The sequence below is a fragment of the Atta colombica genome, unplaced genomic scaffold (genome assembly GCF_001594045.1).
Source record: "Atta colombica isolate Treedump-2 unplaced genomic scaffold, Acol1.0 scaffold222, whole genome shotgun sequence".
Taxonomy (NCBI): domain Eukaryota; kingdom Metazoa; phylum Arthropoda; class Insecta; order Hymenoptera; family Formicidae; genus Atta; species Atta colombica.
The window spans coordinates 757,961-776,510 of NW_017259319.1; the positions used below are offsets into that span (position 1 = coordinate 757,961).

General features: G+C 34.7%; 1 protein-coding gene across 2 annotated transcripts in view; it reads left to right on the forward strand.

Moving 5' to 3' along the window:
• The first annotated feature begins 9,686 nt into the window (after positions 1–9,686).
• Positions 9,687–18,550, forward strand: part of LOC108687965 (endocuticle structural glycoprotein SgAbd-1-like) — an 11,995-nt gene continuing 3,131 nt past the window's right edge. The window contains exons 1-2 of one of the 2 annotated variants that reach the window (XM_018194012.1): positions 9,687–9,792; positions 16,892–17,028. In XM_018194012.1, the coding sequence (XP_018049501.1) occupies positions 9,778–9,792; positions 16,892–17,028 (152 nt within the window). In that variant the 5' untranslated portion in view covers positions 9,687–9,777. The remainder of the gene's footprint in view (positions 9,793–16,891; positions 17,029–18,550) is intronic. The other variant, XM_018194013.1, reaches the window with a different exon arrangement.

Here is an 18,550-nt window from a genome sequence, read left to right on the forward strand (position 1 = left end):
CATCGTAAAAAATTTTCAGCGATCAAAACCGATGTGAATGGTAATTGCAAAGATTATATTACACCGTGCTTGTCGAGAGTTGCGCAACGATATTAGGCGCTTCTCGAGGTGACAGGAGTGGCGCCGGTCGTGAACCGGCCAGCCGCCGATATCACTTCGGTCGCGACTATTTCTGCACTATTATATACGTATTAAAATAATTACGAAGGCATACACGCGAGAAAGGTGAAAAAAAAAGATACATAAAGAGAAAATCTCGGTCGTTGGCCCAATCGAGCGCATGGCTTAATTCGATAAATGTTGCAACGTACACGTTGTCGTGTAAATTTTTTGTGTAAATTCACCAGTTGAAATTTATTCGACTCGTTCTGCTGTGAAAATTCGTTAAACTGTCATAAGCGTTAGCGCGAGCTGCAGCGAGCACGGCAATCGCACCGGGGCTGACGTTATTAAATGCGATTGCACAAGAAGCCGCGCGCGAGAAGCCGCACCAAAGGACGCGCGCATTATGACACCGCGGCATGTAACGCGGCCTCTATGATGTCCGACGTCACGCCTGTGGAGTGCCTGCGGTTTTGTGTTACATGTAATACGCCTGCACACGATTATCAGGAGCGTACCTCGATCGGAATCCTGATCCCGAATTACTTTCCTAATTGATCCTTTCTGCGATGTCGCGTCCGATGATGGCAGACACTGCTTCGATCTGTCACAATAGATTAGCAGATTTGTCAGAAAATTCTATTTCTCATATATCCATTTTTATCAATGTAAAGATTAACTCTAACCTCGGTTTAATTATTTTTTTATTTTTTTCTGAAAGATGATTTTGCTAAATTATGTAATAATTTAACGTGATACAGATCTGAAAATAATTTTGTTGGACTATAGAAATAATTATGGGATGCTCAAGCAATGTTGCAAAAAAATTTGACATTCTAACAATCGCCCATAGTTTAAGCGCCCTTATATAATAATTTTTTTTGATGTTCCAATAAAATTATTTATAGATACTTCAGCAAAGTTATTCTTTCTATATAGTTTTAGAAATACTTATTCCTTTTAGAAATACTTATTCCTAGTTTTAAAAATTTGGGAATGATAAATTACAAATTATAAATGTTTAGATACTTCGGCAAACTTATTCTTTCTATTTTAGAAATTAGAAAAAGTAAATCATACAGTAAGACTGAAATTAATCTACATTAGTAAAAATGGCTTTTGAAATATATTTTTTAGGCAGAAATTAAACGCCTTTACTTGTGTATTAATTAAACCAGTCGCTTTTTGTAAAATGGATGACTGAAATTGTACATTTAGGCTTTCACGATGATTATTTACAATTTTTTTATTACTTTTTATATAATAATACATTGTCATCAAATATTTCTTTTTATTATAATAACAATTATCTAGAGGAGACATCCGCATTACGATGTCATTGCTATAAGATGAGGCGGTTTGTGCAATTATTAATAACGCAATCCGGTATCAATGTCTTTCGTTGAAGAAGGAAACAATCATTCGCAGCATACATCTCCTAGACACCTTTATTTAATTAATTCAATTGTCATTACCGTTTTATCACCATTGCCTGAACAGTAATTTAAAAAGACGGACTTCCTGCATTCCAGCACGAATGTCTTGCCTACTGTGTACGTGGAAAACCATCTTTACCTCGAATTCTTTTTATTCACTCGCAGCAGGTGTTTCCTTGTCATGAAAAAATTAACTGACATTACGTAGTGCATATTACTATTTGTAGCCTATAGCGAAATACCGAAGATATCCGTTTGTAACATCCTAGTTAAAGTAAGCTCCATTGCAAATCAATGGAGAAATCTACAACTTTGAAATGAAGCAAAGGCGTATATCCTTGGTAATAATTCTTACAAAATTCTTTATTTCTTCCGTAGTAATAATTCATATTTGCCAATGAGTGAGTGAAGAATCTTGTCTGCACTGGCATTTATGTAATATAAAAAAAAAGTAATCTCTCTCAAAGAAAGAGAGAGAGAGAGAGAGAGAGAGAGAGAGAGAGAGAGAGAGAGAGAGGAGAAAGAGCTACCGCCAATACATACCACGCGCTTACCTGTGTACCAAATATTGACGCGGTACTCGACGAGCTTAAAGTTAAGAGCACTCCGTAGTATAACAATCGGATTGCCAGAGTATAGCATATCCTCGTGCGCTCATTCCTTCATTTGCATCTCGGTTTTCCGAGAGTCAAACCGCGACTCGAGATTGAGGTTGTCACTTTATTAGCTCGATTCTGCGACATGCGTGTACGTACACGCGTGTACATACCCACACGACATATATATCCCTTGTAAGTAGGTACACGCGCGACTTACGTGACCATCTCGTCTCCTCAGCTGATTCCTCTCGATTTGCGGCATGGCGATTTGTTCGCGTGTGAGCGTGCAGTCCCAACCGAGTAATTCCACGGGGGACGACGAGGCTACCACCCATCGGAATGCAAATTGTGACTTTAAACGTTGCGCCGATAGAGTCGGCCTGAAATGTTTCAACGGTCGCGCCACAGCTGCACGTTTTTTCACGTTGGATTATGCATCTCGTCTCCTACGAAGCGCATCTCATCTCCTACGAGGAACGCCTTTCATTTTCCCTCCATCGACATTCTTGCCAAAGTTCTTCCAACAGATAATGCGATCTCGCATTATCCGTTGTATTTTTATATCGCTGACACTGATACCGCGATTAACATAATCTGCGTGTGAACTTGCATGTATTATTAGCGTTTTGAATTTTAGTCAGAATCAGATATTAAATCATCAGTTATTAAATCGGTATTATTAATTTTTATATGCAAAAGTTTATTTGAATAAACTCTGAAAAAATAAAAAATAATTTAATTTTTACGAATTTTTATGAAACACGAGAATATATAAAAAAAAGTAGAAAATATACAATAAATATTTTATATTTTTGAAAGGATAAAATATTTATAAAAAGTTTAAATGTTTTACAAATGTATATTTACAAATCGAGAAAAGCGGTGTTATTAATTTTTAATAGATTTTCCAGTTTTTTATTATACATTAGGTTACCCGTGTTCTGAATTAATTTTCGTCACTTTTATAAGTATACAAAATTTAATTAATTCTTATATACTTCAATATCTTTGAAAAATATTTATAAAGTTGCGTATTTAAAAAATTGTGCACAAATATTATAACTTATTTTAACTTTATAATTACTTCATTATAATTTGGTGCTCCTATAATAATACAAAGAAAAGAAATGCGCAAGACAAGAATAATCTAATCGTGTGTACTAACAATAAGAGTTATCCAATTATGACCGGAATTCACAGTCAGTTCTTATTTCAAGACCATTTTAAATAATGTCTTAAAACGCTAATGCAACTCTCTAATTGGTTTATGACATCTTAAAACTGTACTTAAGACAGTCTCAAATATAAGGATCAATGAATACTGGCCTATATCAATATCATAAGTTTTAATTCGTTTTATTAGTTATCTCCAATTATATAAATAAATCGTGAAACAAAAATGTATTTTTGTAAGCATATATAATGGGATAAATAAATGGGTTATTCAGTAAACAAAATCTCTGATTTTAAAATACAAAAATGATTCATCCAATATTATTACAAAAAAGATTACTTATTAATTCACGATGCGTCTTAGGTTTCTGTCTGCCAACATTATATACATATATGTACGTACATTATATACGAAACGTGACTTGTGCGAATATTTTGGAGGACCTCCACAATGCACGGTTGAGCTTTACTTGTATTCGCGAGTTTATTAAATAGTAAGGATCATTCTCGCGCATACCTTTCCTTTGGGAGGTCTCGATTTATTTCTCGTTTTTCTTACTAGCATCCCCGACGAAACAGGAATGCTCGACGATTTGAACAGCCGGGTGCAATCTTAATTAGAATTTTTCAGCAGGATTTATGACTCAATCGTCCGCATTCCCAGCGCGCCTTCGCGATTGAAATGTGTCGGTGAGATGAAACCGATTGAGACCAAAAGATAACTATTTCAATCGTTTGCTCATCGCCATTGGCACCGAATGAAGATTCGATGAAACATCATTCACTGATAGGACATTGATTTTTTAATCTTGTTACTCTGAAAAGGCTGTGTCACACACAATTTTTCTTGGTCAACATAGATATAAAGTTTGAAGATCTATTAATCTTCCAATTTTGAAAGCTCCATTCACTCTTCTTCTGTTGTGAGCCACTCGGTTTCGCCCATGACATTCTATCCTTCTCGTGGACAAGATCGTCGATGTTGATACAAGCAGGTTTGATAAGAATAAAACGGGACAATCGCCACGCGCGCAACTTGAAGAACAAATCCTTTCAAGCCTTAAAGGCAGATCCTGTCCCAGCGCGTTCGGACAAATCGCCTTCCGAGAGAGACCACGCGCGGTATCCTCGCGATGCTGCGTCACACGAATGACACGATGTAAATGTCGGTATATGGCCGTGGAGGCTCGCGAGAAAGGTACGTTCGAACATGAAGATTAATAAAAGGGATTGCGTCGCATCGTCTCGCTCGAACTCCTCGAGGGTTATCTCCGTTCGAAGGGCGAGGTGAACGATCTTATCGTTAAGCAGCCATTATATTATTATATTCATAATGTCAAATTATATTCACTGATTTTTTAATTATTTGAATTATTTTATTAATCATTTCTATAGGTCATCATTGCTCCTACTCGGTATGGCTACGTTTACTCCATGCATTTAGGCTGCGGCCTAGCCCAAATTTAATTTTTAATTATTTAGGCTAACTGCTTGTAATATTTGGTAGGTGACTTTGGCTTTAGGTCAGGTCTCGGTTTTTGGATTTGACTTAAAATAGACCACCTGTTTGGTAAACATGCGTTACTTGATTTAAAAACTTGCTAATTTTTTTTTATTATAACATACATACAAGAAAACTAATTTTCTCACTGAGATAAAGGCACAATAGCTAGACATAATTTGAAACGGCGCTAAGCCCACAAAAATACTTTAAATTGCTTATGAATTTAGGATTGCCAGGTGCCCGAGCTTTCCGGAAAAAAATCCGGAATTCGTCGATTGATTCCGTATTGAATAATTGAAATTTTTGTTCTGGAAATATAATTTTAATAGGACCTCAGAATTCATCTCATATTTTTAGATCACTTGTCGTGATTGCAACCGTCGATATTTATATTAAAGATACTTATATTAAAGGTTTATATGTGATTCACTTATGAGCATGTCTACAACACTTTGTGCGTTTTGACATCAGTTTGGTCTACCGTCATTATTTTTTTGAAACTAAAGTAATTTTTATATTTTTGAAGATAGAAAGGCGAATCAAAAACTAAGTTGCGCAGTTTCTCTTTTTTTTTAAATAATCAGAAAAAATTTTCAAAATTTTTGCATTCTAGTTTTCAAACCGCCTTTCTATTATCTTAAAAAAAGTTATTTCAATTTAAAACATTAGCATCAGAAAATGCTCATAGTACATCATAGTATTTATATGAAGCATTAACTACGAGATTTAAATACTTTAATAATCTTTTATCAACTACTGCCTCAGACACCGTCTGTCCTGAAAATATTGATATTAGGTCTGGTAATCTAACTTATGGTGTAAACAGTTGGTGGCTAGCCTTTCCTTGAGTGACGGTGTAGGTCATATTGCGCATATGTCTCCTGATGATGAAACGCAGCCTATAATTAATTTAATTAAAATAATTTAGTTTAAGAAGCTTATTAAATTTGATTCAATTTAACTTAATATTTAATTTAGTTCATTATTTACTTACAACAGGATCTCTCGAAGTATTAAATTACAAATAGAAATGGATTAATTTACATTTTGACACATATGAAAGTTAAAAATAACAAAATGTTATTTAATTCAAGGGATACAATAGCTCCTTTGACTTCTAATAGTGTAGATGCCGTGCAAAAAAGTAAAACGCCGTACACGTTAATTATTCATGCGAGATTACGAAAAATGATAAGAACACGTAGTATACCAAGGCTGGTGCGGCGGAGGCGTTCATTCTGGGCCTCGTGGCACTGAATGAGTGGAAATTACGCAAAGCGCGCGCGGTATTGCTAGGGTACTTGCTTTGATACGCTGTACAATATCTGCAGGCGTGTCGGTTGTTTCAACGTTATCCGCTTGTTGCGTGTACCCGCGAAACCGATGGTTCGATGCCACTCGACACATGACTGATAAGCCAGCTGTAGCAGCTGGCTCTACGAGGGAACGTAATAATTTTGTGTTGCAGCATCGAAATTGGCGATCCCTGCGGTTCTTAAAATTTAAAGAGAGTTAGTCCCATGTGTTTTTCCCGTGACTGTTAGATAAGTGAAATTCCAGCGTAATCTAATTTTAATAAGCGCGGAAATAAAACCAGCTATATTTCCCAATAGAATAAGAAACTTCTCTGCTCAATTACGTTACTTCTCGCGCAAGCAACAGTTTTAAATTTAAACTTTGTTTCCGTCTCTTTCTTTCTTTATGACTTTCTGCTCCAGTCGTTACGATGCTACCATGAAAAAGAGCCGGACCAATTCGAATAAAGAATTAAGTAGCGCGCGAGAAGTCGGTGACGATCAATGAGTCGCTCATTCTTGGTCTTTCGCGTCGTTATGAAAATGTCAAAAGCGAGAGCGCAAAATCCCGCTCGCAAATTTTCAGGTGAAAGGGGCGCGGCTATCGTATAAATAACGTAAAGAGTGCCTAATTAGATGGACAATAAAAGTCGGGCAGATTGCACATTCGGGAATCGAATGGCCACCCCTCGCTCGCGATCGCTAGATTGCAGCTTCTCGAGATGCAGCTGGAAAGATCATAAGGAATGCGTCGCGTAACGATCAACGTAATTCGTTTCAAGGACCGTGCACACAGGTAAAACGAATTGCAACGAATAAAACCGCTGGCAGTTCGCGAAAATTGTAAATCACAAGACTTTTTGGGGCGCCGGCGACAAATGTCAGGGTTGAACGAACGGTTTTGAAGTCAACTGTCTTCGTGTCAAAACTGAGAGACAGATTTATTGATTCTTTATAAATATAAGAAAAGTATAATAAAATAAACATTTTTTATTTTAGAAAAGATGCAATATTCGATACTTTTTTTATGTACATACTTTTACTTTTTTTTTTTCAAAAAGTTTTTTTAATAAAAGTTTTTAGAGAAAATTTCACATCGTGAATATAATTTATTGCAAATTTTTTGTATTTATTGTATTTTGTATTTTTTGTATATCTATAAATCGTAATTTAAACAATGTTTAATAAATAAATTAACTTAAATTACCTAAAAAATGTTTACAATTTTTAAAAAGAAAAAGTGTTTATACTTTAGATAAAAAATTTTTTATATATCTTAAAGTGTGTTATATTTTTAATAATAATTATTGGAATTGTTTTTAATTCAGAACAAATAAGCAATAATGATATTATGATTTTATCGCGAAACTAAACAACTGTGATTAATTTCAGCGAATTGTTATGCAAACAATTCTTTGCGATTTGTCGTTTTTTCTAATTGTGCTTCTCTTAATAATTCACTCACGTATTTACGATCTGGTGATAATTGTAAAAGTCGAAAGTAGCCGATAGCGATCGCAAAGGTCAACGCGTGGTTCAACATTGGATACGTTTACATTACATTAAGAAAGAAACGGGAAATATTTTATACGTAAACGGCTGCATCCGTACAACGAAGCTGTGAAGATTCCGATTTCCAAGAATATATATTGACATGCGCGCGTTGAAGCGCGACATGCAGTACTGCGTAATAATCTTTTGATTTCTGCGATTCCTGAAAACGGCAAGCTGTTATTGCCATACTCTCTTTCAACACAATAATGATGTCATAAATTCAACCTCAAAACTCAATCGTCGACCGTACGAAAACTTCATTTATATATACGTGTATGTGTATACATATATCAAAGAAAGAATGACTGCCTGAAAGTGTTGTTATTAATTTGGTAACAGATACACAAGGAAGATATAATTTACAATAATAATAGAAAAATGTTATATATAATATTTATCTATATTTATATTATATTTATATTTCTATTACTATTGCAAATTATATATTTAACAAACGATTTTGATAATAATCACTGTAACATATTGTAAGTGTTTATATATCTCGTCTATTTTATTGTATCTATTAATTAAACTTTATCTAAATTTTCTTCTTACAAATTTAAACATTATATCTTTATATAAGCAACTTATAAGTAATAACTATATACGAAGTCTTAAGTAATTTATGTAAATAATAACTTATATATGTAAAATCTGTACAAGTTATACAACTTATATATTTTACATATATAAATTATTATTTCATAACAAAAAATTATTCAAAATTATTCAATACTTTATGACAATTATCTTCTCATTCAATTAATATCTTATTCCTTCTCTATTGTTAATACTTTATATACAAGATTTACTTATAAATTATATAAGGCTATAATGTTTAAATTTGTAAGAAAAAAAAATGTAGCTAAAATTTAATTAACAAACAAATAGATGGATTACACATATAAATACTTATGATGTATTACGGTGATTGTCAAAATACGTTGTTATCAAAATCATTTGTAAATACATGTGTAATACAATACATATAGAAACAGAAATATACCGTCATAAACACAAACATACCGTCGCGAAGAAATATACGTGCCGACCGTATTAGGATTATCATTTGTAGGTGGAATTCAACAAGCGGCTTATCAGCTACTAGACACGCGCGCATAAAGTATGCGCTTCCCGCGTGCATGCATTACCCTGACGTGTTATCGCGCTACGTGTCGTGGCGTTATGAATGGCGCGAGGAAATCGTTTTCACAACGCGACGCTACGGCGATGTAGCCATAATCGACCTAGACATTGTCGTCCCTACGCGTACTTCAGGCGCAACACGCTTTGCTCCACTTCATGGAATCGCGATTGTACAATCGTACACGGAAATCAACACTATTTCCGCGAAAGAGATATCGATTTATCGATTTATGACGATACTACGTTTCTACTAATTGAGATTTTTTTATGCATAAAGTGTCAGTTTGGTCGCCTGATATTTTTTTTATGACAGAATTAGATTAAATTTCCTTTATTATGTCTATGCATAAAACTATTTCGAATAACTGTGATGTAAAGCCCCTTAAAAAGTCTCAACTGCGATGTTTCAGATATAATATATTTTATGTTTCTACATTGTTTCTACAGAATAATGTATTTTTCAAATTAATGTAATTTAATTTATTTACTCTCTTGTTTAATATCCAATTAATCGGTGAAAAATTCAAGGTCATGAGCGAATTATTTTATGTTTCGCCTTTTCTCTCTGTCTCTCTATTTTTTGAAGAACAGGCCGGATGTCCGATGATCAAAAATCATACCGGTATCGATCTAAACTGTTCACACAACATGCGGAGGAGGGGGCAGGAAGTGGGGATCGACAAGTCAGAAGAGAAGAAGGAGCGGATGAAGAGGAAGATGGAAAAAAACGTACGGAGTCTCCACTCCTGATTCATCCCAAGCATTTTTCCGAAGATGCACTGGTCAGAAGAAGAAGTGTATTGTGAAGAGAGGGCAGGGATGACCCCTTTCACTGCACCACGTTGGCACCATCGCGTATATAAAGAGCCGAAGCGTCTGACGAAGAAGCACAAGTACTACTACCAACTCATCTGCATCTCAGGCAAAGCTCCTCTTCATCGTCTCGGTGCCCGTGTGACAGAGAGATTATGTATACTATTAAGGTAGGTACACGCATATTACTCGCCGAGTGCCGCGAGATGGGTCCAATATCGTTGTCGGGCCTTTCTTCGCGAGAATAGGTAGAGAGTGCAAATGAGAGAAACGGGAGAGAAAGGCAGAAAGAAAGAGAGAGAGAGAGAGAGAGAGAGAGAGAGAGAGAGAGAACATGAGGGAACTTTTGCCTCGAAAATTTCGACTCATCTATCTTACGCGAAAACGCGTTCGCGAGGCGACGTTAGGTAACGACGAATGTCAGGTCCCTCGGGTGAGAAGAGACGTCCTGCAGTCATGAGATTAGTTTAAGTCGCGACGTGTGTGTCGGACCAGACTAGACTAGACGCTTTCGAACTCACGCGCGATTTGTCGACGGCGATATGGGATGACATTTTGGCGAGACGTCTAAGGGTTGCGCAATTCTCATCTTTCACGTTATGTATATCGTATAATTAACGGCGCTCCGACAAGACATCGTTTTACAATCGGGTTGAGTCTGTTGCGATAAATTATTAATTATTAATTAATTGAATGCTATAACTAAGCTTAAAAATGTTGCGCGTATCTTATAACTTGCATCTCTCAGAAAAAAGAATTAGTTTTTAAAGCAATAAATAAAGATATCAAGTATTATAAATATTAAAAAAAATCTCTTGTTTTCTCGTTAAAGCTTGATATCTGCTTAACAAATTTCAAAAAACAATATTTCAAAAAAATGCATAGAAATCGAACGTTTTACGTAGCTAAATTTAAAAATATTGCACGTATCTTATAGCTATAACTTATATCGCTCAGGAAAAAAAATTGAATGACGCATTCATATACTATTTCCAAGACGATAAGAAAAAACAAATATCGCGTATTATTGATATGAGGAAAGTATCTCTTGTTAAAACTTGATATTTCCTTAAAACGACGCAATAGAGTTCAAAAAGATGCTTAAAAATTTTAAACATTTTCTTAAGCGATTTTTTGCTCCATGTAAATATGTGTTCTCTTTTAATATTTTCAAAGCAAATCATAATGCACAGTCAGTAATTCGTAATCTAAAAAGACGTCACACATCTGCAAACGATTAACAAGATTTTATTTCGCGTTGCACGCGAATCGCAAGCTTATCGGTAAATAGAAAACGTTAAATCTCTCTTTTGACGAATTATTAGGGAGTTTTTGCAATAATGAATTCAGATATGATGATACGCTAAAGTCATATTATCCTTTTCTTAATTATTTGTTAAGAAGAAGATAACCTTATCTTAGCGTTCATCATATTTGGATAAATGGTATATTGCAAAATTCCTTATTGTAAGAAAGAGATCGTGTTTTCTATTTTTTTCCTCTCTTCGCGTCTCGTCTGTGCTCGTCACTCGGAGAAATAAATTTAAACGATCCTCTCCTCGGCTCGCGCATCCGATATCAGCGGAATTTTTCACGAGGAGAGTCGTTCGCGGAAACGAACCGATAAACTTTGCGCGACTTCGGCAATTTTTCCAGTTCCGCGCGCTCTCGTATATTAGTAAATATGAAATACGCCGTGCGCGCTATCAAGTAAAGAGCGACGTATCGCATGTGCGATGTATATGTAATATGTATGCGCCGTATCGCGCACGAGGACGGATCGTGCGTCGGAAAAAGAAAAATTTCTTAAAACCCGGGTATCACATTCGAAAATGTGCCGTGCGTCTCATACAAGTCACATTTCAGAAAATGCGTGCGTTTCTTTTTCTTTCTTTCTTTTTCTCTCCTTATCATTCTCTCTCTCTTTCTCTCTCTCTCTCTCTCTTTCTCGCGCGTCGCTACTAGAATATTATTACCTCTTCAGTTTGAAGATACAAAAATTTTGTTACGGAGAGAAGTTTCAAAATTCAATACAATATTTCTGCGCTCGAAAATAGGGACAAGAGTTAAAATACGTTTTGCGAATTTCCCGATCGAGATATAGATCATATTCTTATCTTGCATTTAACACCCAAATTTGATTCTGTCTGACATGGGATTATATGACGCGTAAAAACATCTAAAATTAGAATCAGACAGTCGAGTTTAGTCGGATATGATATGTAATAATGAGTAATTGTGAGCGTCAGTGCTCTCTTCTCGTAATTTCGTATACGTTAAAGTCGAATTGAATTAAATACGTATATTACAAAAGATTCATCTAAAATAAGAAAGTAGTTAAAAATATATTCGTCTCATTGCGATGTGCAGTATATCATCTCATTATATCACTTGACGTGCGTACATCACGGTTTCTTCATTCTTTTCTTCTTCGCCATTTAATTCGTGATTCCATGTTACTCCTGATGGTTCTGTCTTATACTGAGACTTTAATATTCCCAATAGCCACCTTTACATTACTTATTTTTGTTTTAAAATGCATTATTAAAGTATTATTAAATTAGCGTAAATTAATATAATTTGTGATATTATTAGCTTTAGTTTAATCAGATTGCTCAGATTGTTCAAATCCGACAAATCGAATCAATGCGCAGATTATAAAACTCAAAATGTATTTAGAAATATTAAAATTAAAAATTTACATCGCGGAATATTATTAAACACCAAGATCCGTTTCTCTTGACCGAATACAAGTTTCTTTCTCTTATTTGACTTGAAAGGAATTACTTCGTAACATTGTAAATTGTAAGACTGCACTGGGTATCGTCAAGCGACGTAATAATAATTCAACAGCCATTTGAGGTATCTTTCACAAAGTGTGATGTAATATGTAGCATACGCATGCCGAATAAATGCAGAATTGTGAATATAATTGCATTGTAACAAATGGGACACTTGACAGACGTTACGTCACACAACACCTTCTTGGCGACACCTTTTTCTTCACAAATGATAATTGCCTGCGTAAGTATTCTTGGAGTTTCGGTACGCGTATATACATTATGGTCTGTGCGCCATCAAGAAAAAGAAATGACTTGACAGCCACTACTTGCACGGTTCATTAATGGTTAATCATGATTACTTTAATACGTTGTGAGATTTGTAATATAATAAAATTAGACGGTATATTACGTTTTCAAATTCCGATTAAAATATATGTTCAGTAAATGCAAGAAATATTCATACACGAGAGATTTTTATGAAAAATCTTATTTGTAAAAAATAAACATTAATTAGCAATTTATTAATAAAGAAAAAATTAGATTGTACATTTCTCAAAATAATTTTATCTAAAAGGATGTAATAATTAAAATATGAACATATTAATAATAAGTATAATTATTTTAATTATAAGTATAATTATTTTAGTAATAAATAATGGAATTATCTTAATAATAAACAAAAATAAAAATATATTTTTCATATGTGTATTTGAATGCATTGCACACTGGATATGTTTTATATTAGTAAATTATCAAATTTTCCAGAGCAGCTCATAAAAAAATTCGCGAATTATATTTAACACAATACCTTGGGATTTCCAATTATATGCTAACAATTTATGTGCGTAAACAGTGTGCAGATTTTTCAAGGCATTTAATACGTTTTGCAGCGGAAGCGCATATCCGTATATTCTCGTATGGCGTGGAGAACGTCATTGAAATCGGATTTCTCAATGTCAGCTCATCGAGTAAAGGCATATCGATTTCCGCGGTAATCTTCAATGAAGTCGTCACAGAAAAATCACCATCTCATATCTCGCTAATCATATTTCATTACCATCGCGTAACACAATCGGCTACACCGCGAGATTATTTTCAAATTACAGCATCATCCGCGCTGCACGCTTACGAAAGGCAAATCCTATTACTGTCGTTACTACGTAATCAAGCTGTAAAGATCAACATTGTTAGCAATCTCGAATATCTCGCCCTGAGGACAAACGCGAGATTCCGATTTATGCTCTTCGATTTTCATATAAAATTCAAGCAGATATTTATATGAAATTTTCACACGTGGAAAGTTTGAGAGGCATTTTGCTCTTCGAATCTGTCTCGTCAATGAAAAAGATTCGAATGGAATTCTATTTACAGCTACGTTAGAAAACCTTCGAGAGGAGTGCTCGATTTTCATCTTGAATTCGCTTCGTATATGATATACATAACTTCGATATACATAACTCGTTTGCTATCGAATGATAAACGACATCGAGAGAGCGGCTATCGATCTCGCAAACGATCTTGTCGTTAAACGCTTAAATCGGTCGACGAGGCACTCGGCCGCTCTTTCGAATGAGCGTGCATTTCTTGCGCGATTCTGCGACTTTATGTCAGAAAAGGCAAGAAGCTGCCTTCGTTCCTCTCCTTCTTTCATAATTCGTCGCGTTATTGCACGTTGCACATAACTGATGCTTCAATACGACGACATCGTCATTGTTACGATAATTCTCGTCGCATCTTGCTTTTAACCATGGAGATTTTCCGCGCTCTGTCGTTTTCCCGATCGCTTAATAACGGATGCGTTGCCGATCAATTAGCATTTCAGATAACGATTCGCCGAGATAATCATTACGTGAGCGCGAGGCGTGAAACAATCCAGCGGCATTCGCGCAACCGGTCGAAAAGAGAGGAAAAAAAAGAAGAAGAGAAGATGATCTTGCGCGAGCCTGGCAGCGCCTCGGGATGCACCGTAACGATCATTAACAACGTCGACCTTCTGCCTCCCTCGAAATTACGTGTATCGAGAGGCAATTAGCAGTTCTCCGGTTGGCCGATTAACGGGAAAGCAAATGTCGATTCTCGATATAAGCACGTTTGCATAAGTAGTTTTCTCAACGAAAGTTCATAGCCGCAAAAGCAGACTCATTCCCCTGCATTCGTCGAAAGTATCGATCTTCCTCGATGAGGGATGGAAAATATGGAAGGATTAAGCTTTATTTTATGAAATTCCTGGATAGCGGTTTTAATTATCCCTCCGAGATACTTGCAAAGGACCTTAATCTCAAATTCAATCTTGATTTTCCTTAAAGACGAAAAAGAAAGGGAATCGATTATAACTTCATAGATTTAAATAAACGTCTTCGATAAAATATTACAAAAATTGGGGTGACTGAGAAAGAGTGATCGATAATCTTTTCCCTTGCTTATATTACGCTCGCGAATTCATCGGTGATTTTCTATCGCTTGATTAACGCGAGCGATGCTGCACGAAAATCATGGACTATTGTAAATTGCATATGACAGCTTCGTTAATCCAACGAGCTTTGCTCTTTAATCGCTCGTTGCTCGATTAACGGAAAATCAATCGAAACGATTCTGTGATGCGCGTTTCATCGCGTGACGTTCGCGTGTGTTTAAATTGAAATTCAAAAATCTGGCTTGCGCGGCCGAAATCCGTAAAGCTAACTATTATTAATTGGAATTAACTGGGAGAGTTTGAAATTAGCGAATCCGCTTCGAACGCAGGAAAAACGACATCTAGCGTGCAAAAACGATTATATAGTTGGTTCCATTATATTTCCTCATAAATTATTTTACACATATACATAAAAACAATAAATCAAATGTATTTAAACTAAAATTATATATAGAATTATTATTTCGATTTGTAATGACTTGTAATTGCTGCGTAGTTGGCGCTTTTTCTTACTTATAATTAGTTAAAGACAATAAATTTCAGAATAAAATAAATAATACAAATATTATCATATTTTAATAAGGAGTTTTATAAAGTAAAATTTTTATTTGTTCATTTAGCAATTCTTGTCAAAATAAATACTCCCTTTTATAGTACTACAGTTATACTGTAAATACTCTATTTTAAAGTTTTTAAACAATTTTGCATAAGAATATTGTAATACATGCAATTTTTAATTGTAAATTTTTTAATTATAAATTCTGTTTTACGTTTTTAATAAGTGAACCATTGAAAAAGCGAAGAAATTGAAACGTTAACATTTGTAACACGATGATTTTGCATATTCTTATTATGTTTTAATAAGGATCGTAACATTTTAATCATAGATTTAGCAATTAAATTTAGCAATTCTCGTCAAAATATAAGTATTCCATTTTAGAGTTTTTAGGGCGCTTAAATAATTTTGCGTACAAATATCGTAACATTTATTTTTTTAATTATAAATTTTTTAATTACAAATTCTGTTTTATTTTTCTAGAAAAAAGTAAAGTAGCGAAGAAGCGGCGAACAAACTGAAACCCGTTGACATTTGTAACACGATGATTTCTGATCTTTATTCCTTGTCTCCTCTCCCCCCGCTGCGGCTGGTTTGAAACCTGATGAAGTTCGTGAATGAAATTATACGTTCACTCCGCGCGTTCATGAGAAAAACGGGCACGTTGCTCGGCACCACTTTCGTCCTGTCATTACATTGTATTTCATAATGTCATTTGAAACTGATGTAACTGTGCTATGCAGTTTCTAACATTATCGTCCTCAGTTGCCCTTTGCAACCGTGCTCCGCACACGTACACATATACACGTGCGCGTGCACAGTCGACCTAGTTCTCTCGTGTACTTTCACGAATTCTATGAATATTCGAGCAAGTCAAAAGGTTTGGCGATGTCGAGCACTGTCACACTATTGTCCGCGGATCGTCCCCGCGGATCGTTCCAGTATATTCTCACAATACGCGAAAATTCGAAAACACGTCGGGACTCGATCTCGACTATCGTCGATCATTTTTACATCCAGGAAATTGGAAAGGACCTGCGAAATATTTCGCTGTGTAATCATATTGCTGGAAATTATGTGCTCTGCGCTGAACGTTATAATCGGACAAATTAACTTTTTTTCCATTTCCATTTGTTCCTTGCAAAAATTCCACAATTTTTATTACGGCGCGTCATGATTGGGGAACCATACCATAACTAGAGATTACTCGTTCAACGCGATAATAAAACCACGCGCCTCGCACGTTTACACTCCGGTCACTATTGGGGCATTAAAGTGACATTACTCGCGCAGCGTGCTAACAGAACAGCTAGATTTTCCACACTCACGAAATGCGAGTTGAAATTCCGTGAGTTCTAGCTGTGAATTTCGTAGCGTCACTTTATTTCGCTTATATATACCTTCGAATGCGATTTCTTTTTAATTTTGTAAAATATCCGACCTTAGAATTCAATAATTTTGATTTCGCAAATTTGAAGTATTATTGAACGATCGATATATGAAATGATTATTAACAGGTGTTGGTGGCAGTCGTACTTTGTACGACAGGCACATTGAGCGCACCCCAAAGAGGACCAGTAGGTGGCTCGGAAAAAGATGCGGTAATTACATCTCAGCAGCTCGAAGTCAACTTTGACGGCAACTATGTCAATAAGTAAGTTATGATATTTTTCATACACACTTTAATGGAACTTTAATAAGGGAAAGTTAGCTAAAGGCGTACCGGTTGTTTTGTAAATTATATCTCATTATTTTATATTATTATTACTTAATATAGGCAACGTTTAATAATAAAATTACGAAATGAATGATAAATGAGTAACATAAACAAAAATTTATCAGATTACATTTTGCGCATACTAAAAGCACTTAAAAAAATCGGATATAACTGTTCAATGATAATTTTTGATCAATTTGTGCAGCTGATAATAATGTAATTATTATATCATTTTATTTTAAATTTTTATGTGTTTAGAAAAGAAAAGATTTAAAACTAATGACAAATTACAGTTAAATAGCTGTTTGTCCATGAGATACGTGCGATCATTAACACTACCTACGCATGACTTACGTGGATAGACAGCTATTTAATCATAATCTATAATTAGTTAATTTTAAATCTTTACATCTCAAAAACTACTTTGGAACATAATGGCAAATCCTTTTTTCACTTATATTTTTGAGAACTTTCTTACAATACAATTTAGACGTCTAGTTATCTAAATCGTAGTTTTTTTAGCAGCATGTTATAAAAAACTATAGAAAAATTTATAACACATTTATTTGTTAATAAAAGGTTAAATAATAGATACTTAATACATCAAGTTACAATGTTCATTTGAGTATAAATCAATATCAAATAGTAATATATAATATATAATAAAAAATTACTTAGTGCGCATTCTATAATTCTCCCCTAACTCTCCGTTTAAATAATTTTAATGGAACACTGTTGGAAAACAATTTAAAAGAGAAATGCTTTACTAATTATTAAAAAGAATAATGCTTTATTTAATTGAGTACAAAGTCAACATAGGAAAATTACGAGATAAATGAGTTAAAAATTTTCTCCACCTCATCATTTAAAAAATCGTGCCATCGACGAATCCACCATCATTAGTGAATCAGTGACTTCGCGAAAATTTCTTTTGTAATGTGAACATTCCGCTCAACCCACGCAAATATTCAAATTCTTTTCGCCTACCGATTGCATACGAGGAAGACAATCGATACAAAGATGGTCGACAGGTACCCATACATTAGATATCTGATGACACCAGTTTATCGGCGCGCTACCAATTGTTGCCCACGACAATCCTTTTGCATAACTTCATTGTTATGCACGAGTGGGAGCATTCGCTACTGTGCCGAGGACTTATCTCCTCGTTTCTCTTTTTCGTACCATCTAATACCATTCGAGGCCTCTTACATATACATGCGAGTTGTGAGAATGCATTCATCAATCGCTGAAACGATCATTGATGACAGCAGAAATTTGATTTGTTCTCGTCTGTCACTCTAATTGAGTTGTCAAACTATGAACTGCATCATTTCAATAAATATCTTGTTTCAGTAGTAAAAATATATACTTCGATAGATCATTTAAATTATTAAAGTTATTTTTTATTATATTAAAAAAATGAAATTTTTATTTTATTTTTAATAATAACAATTAC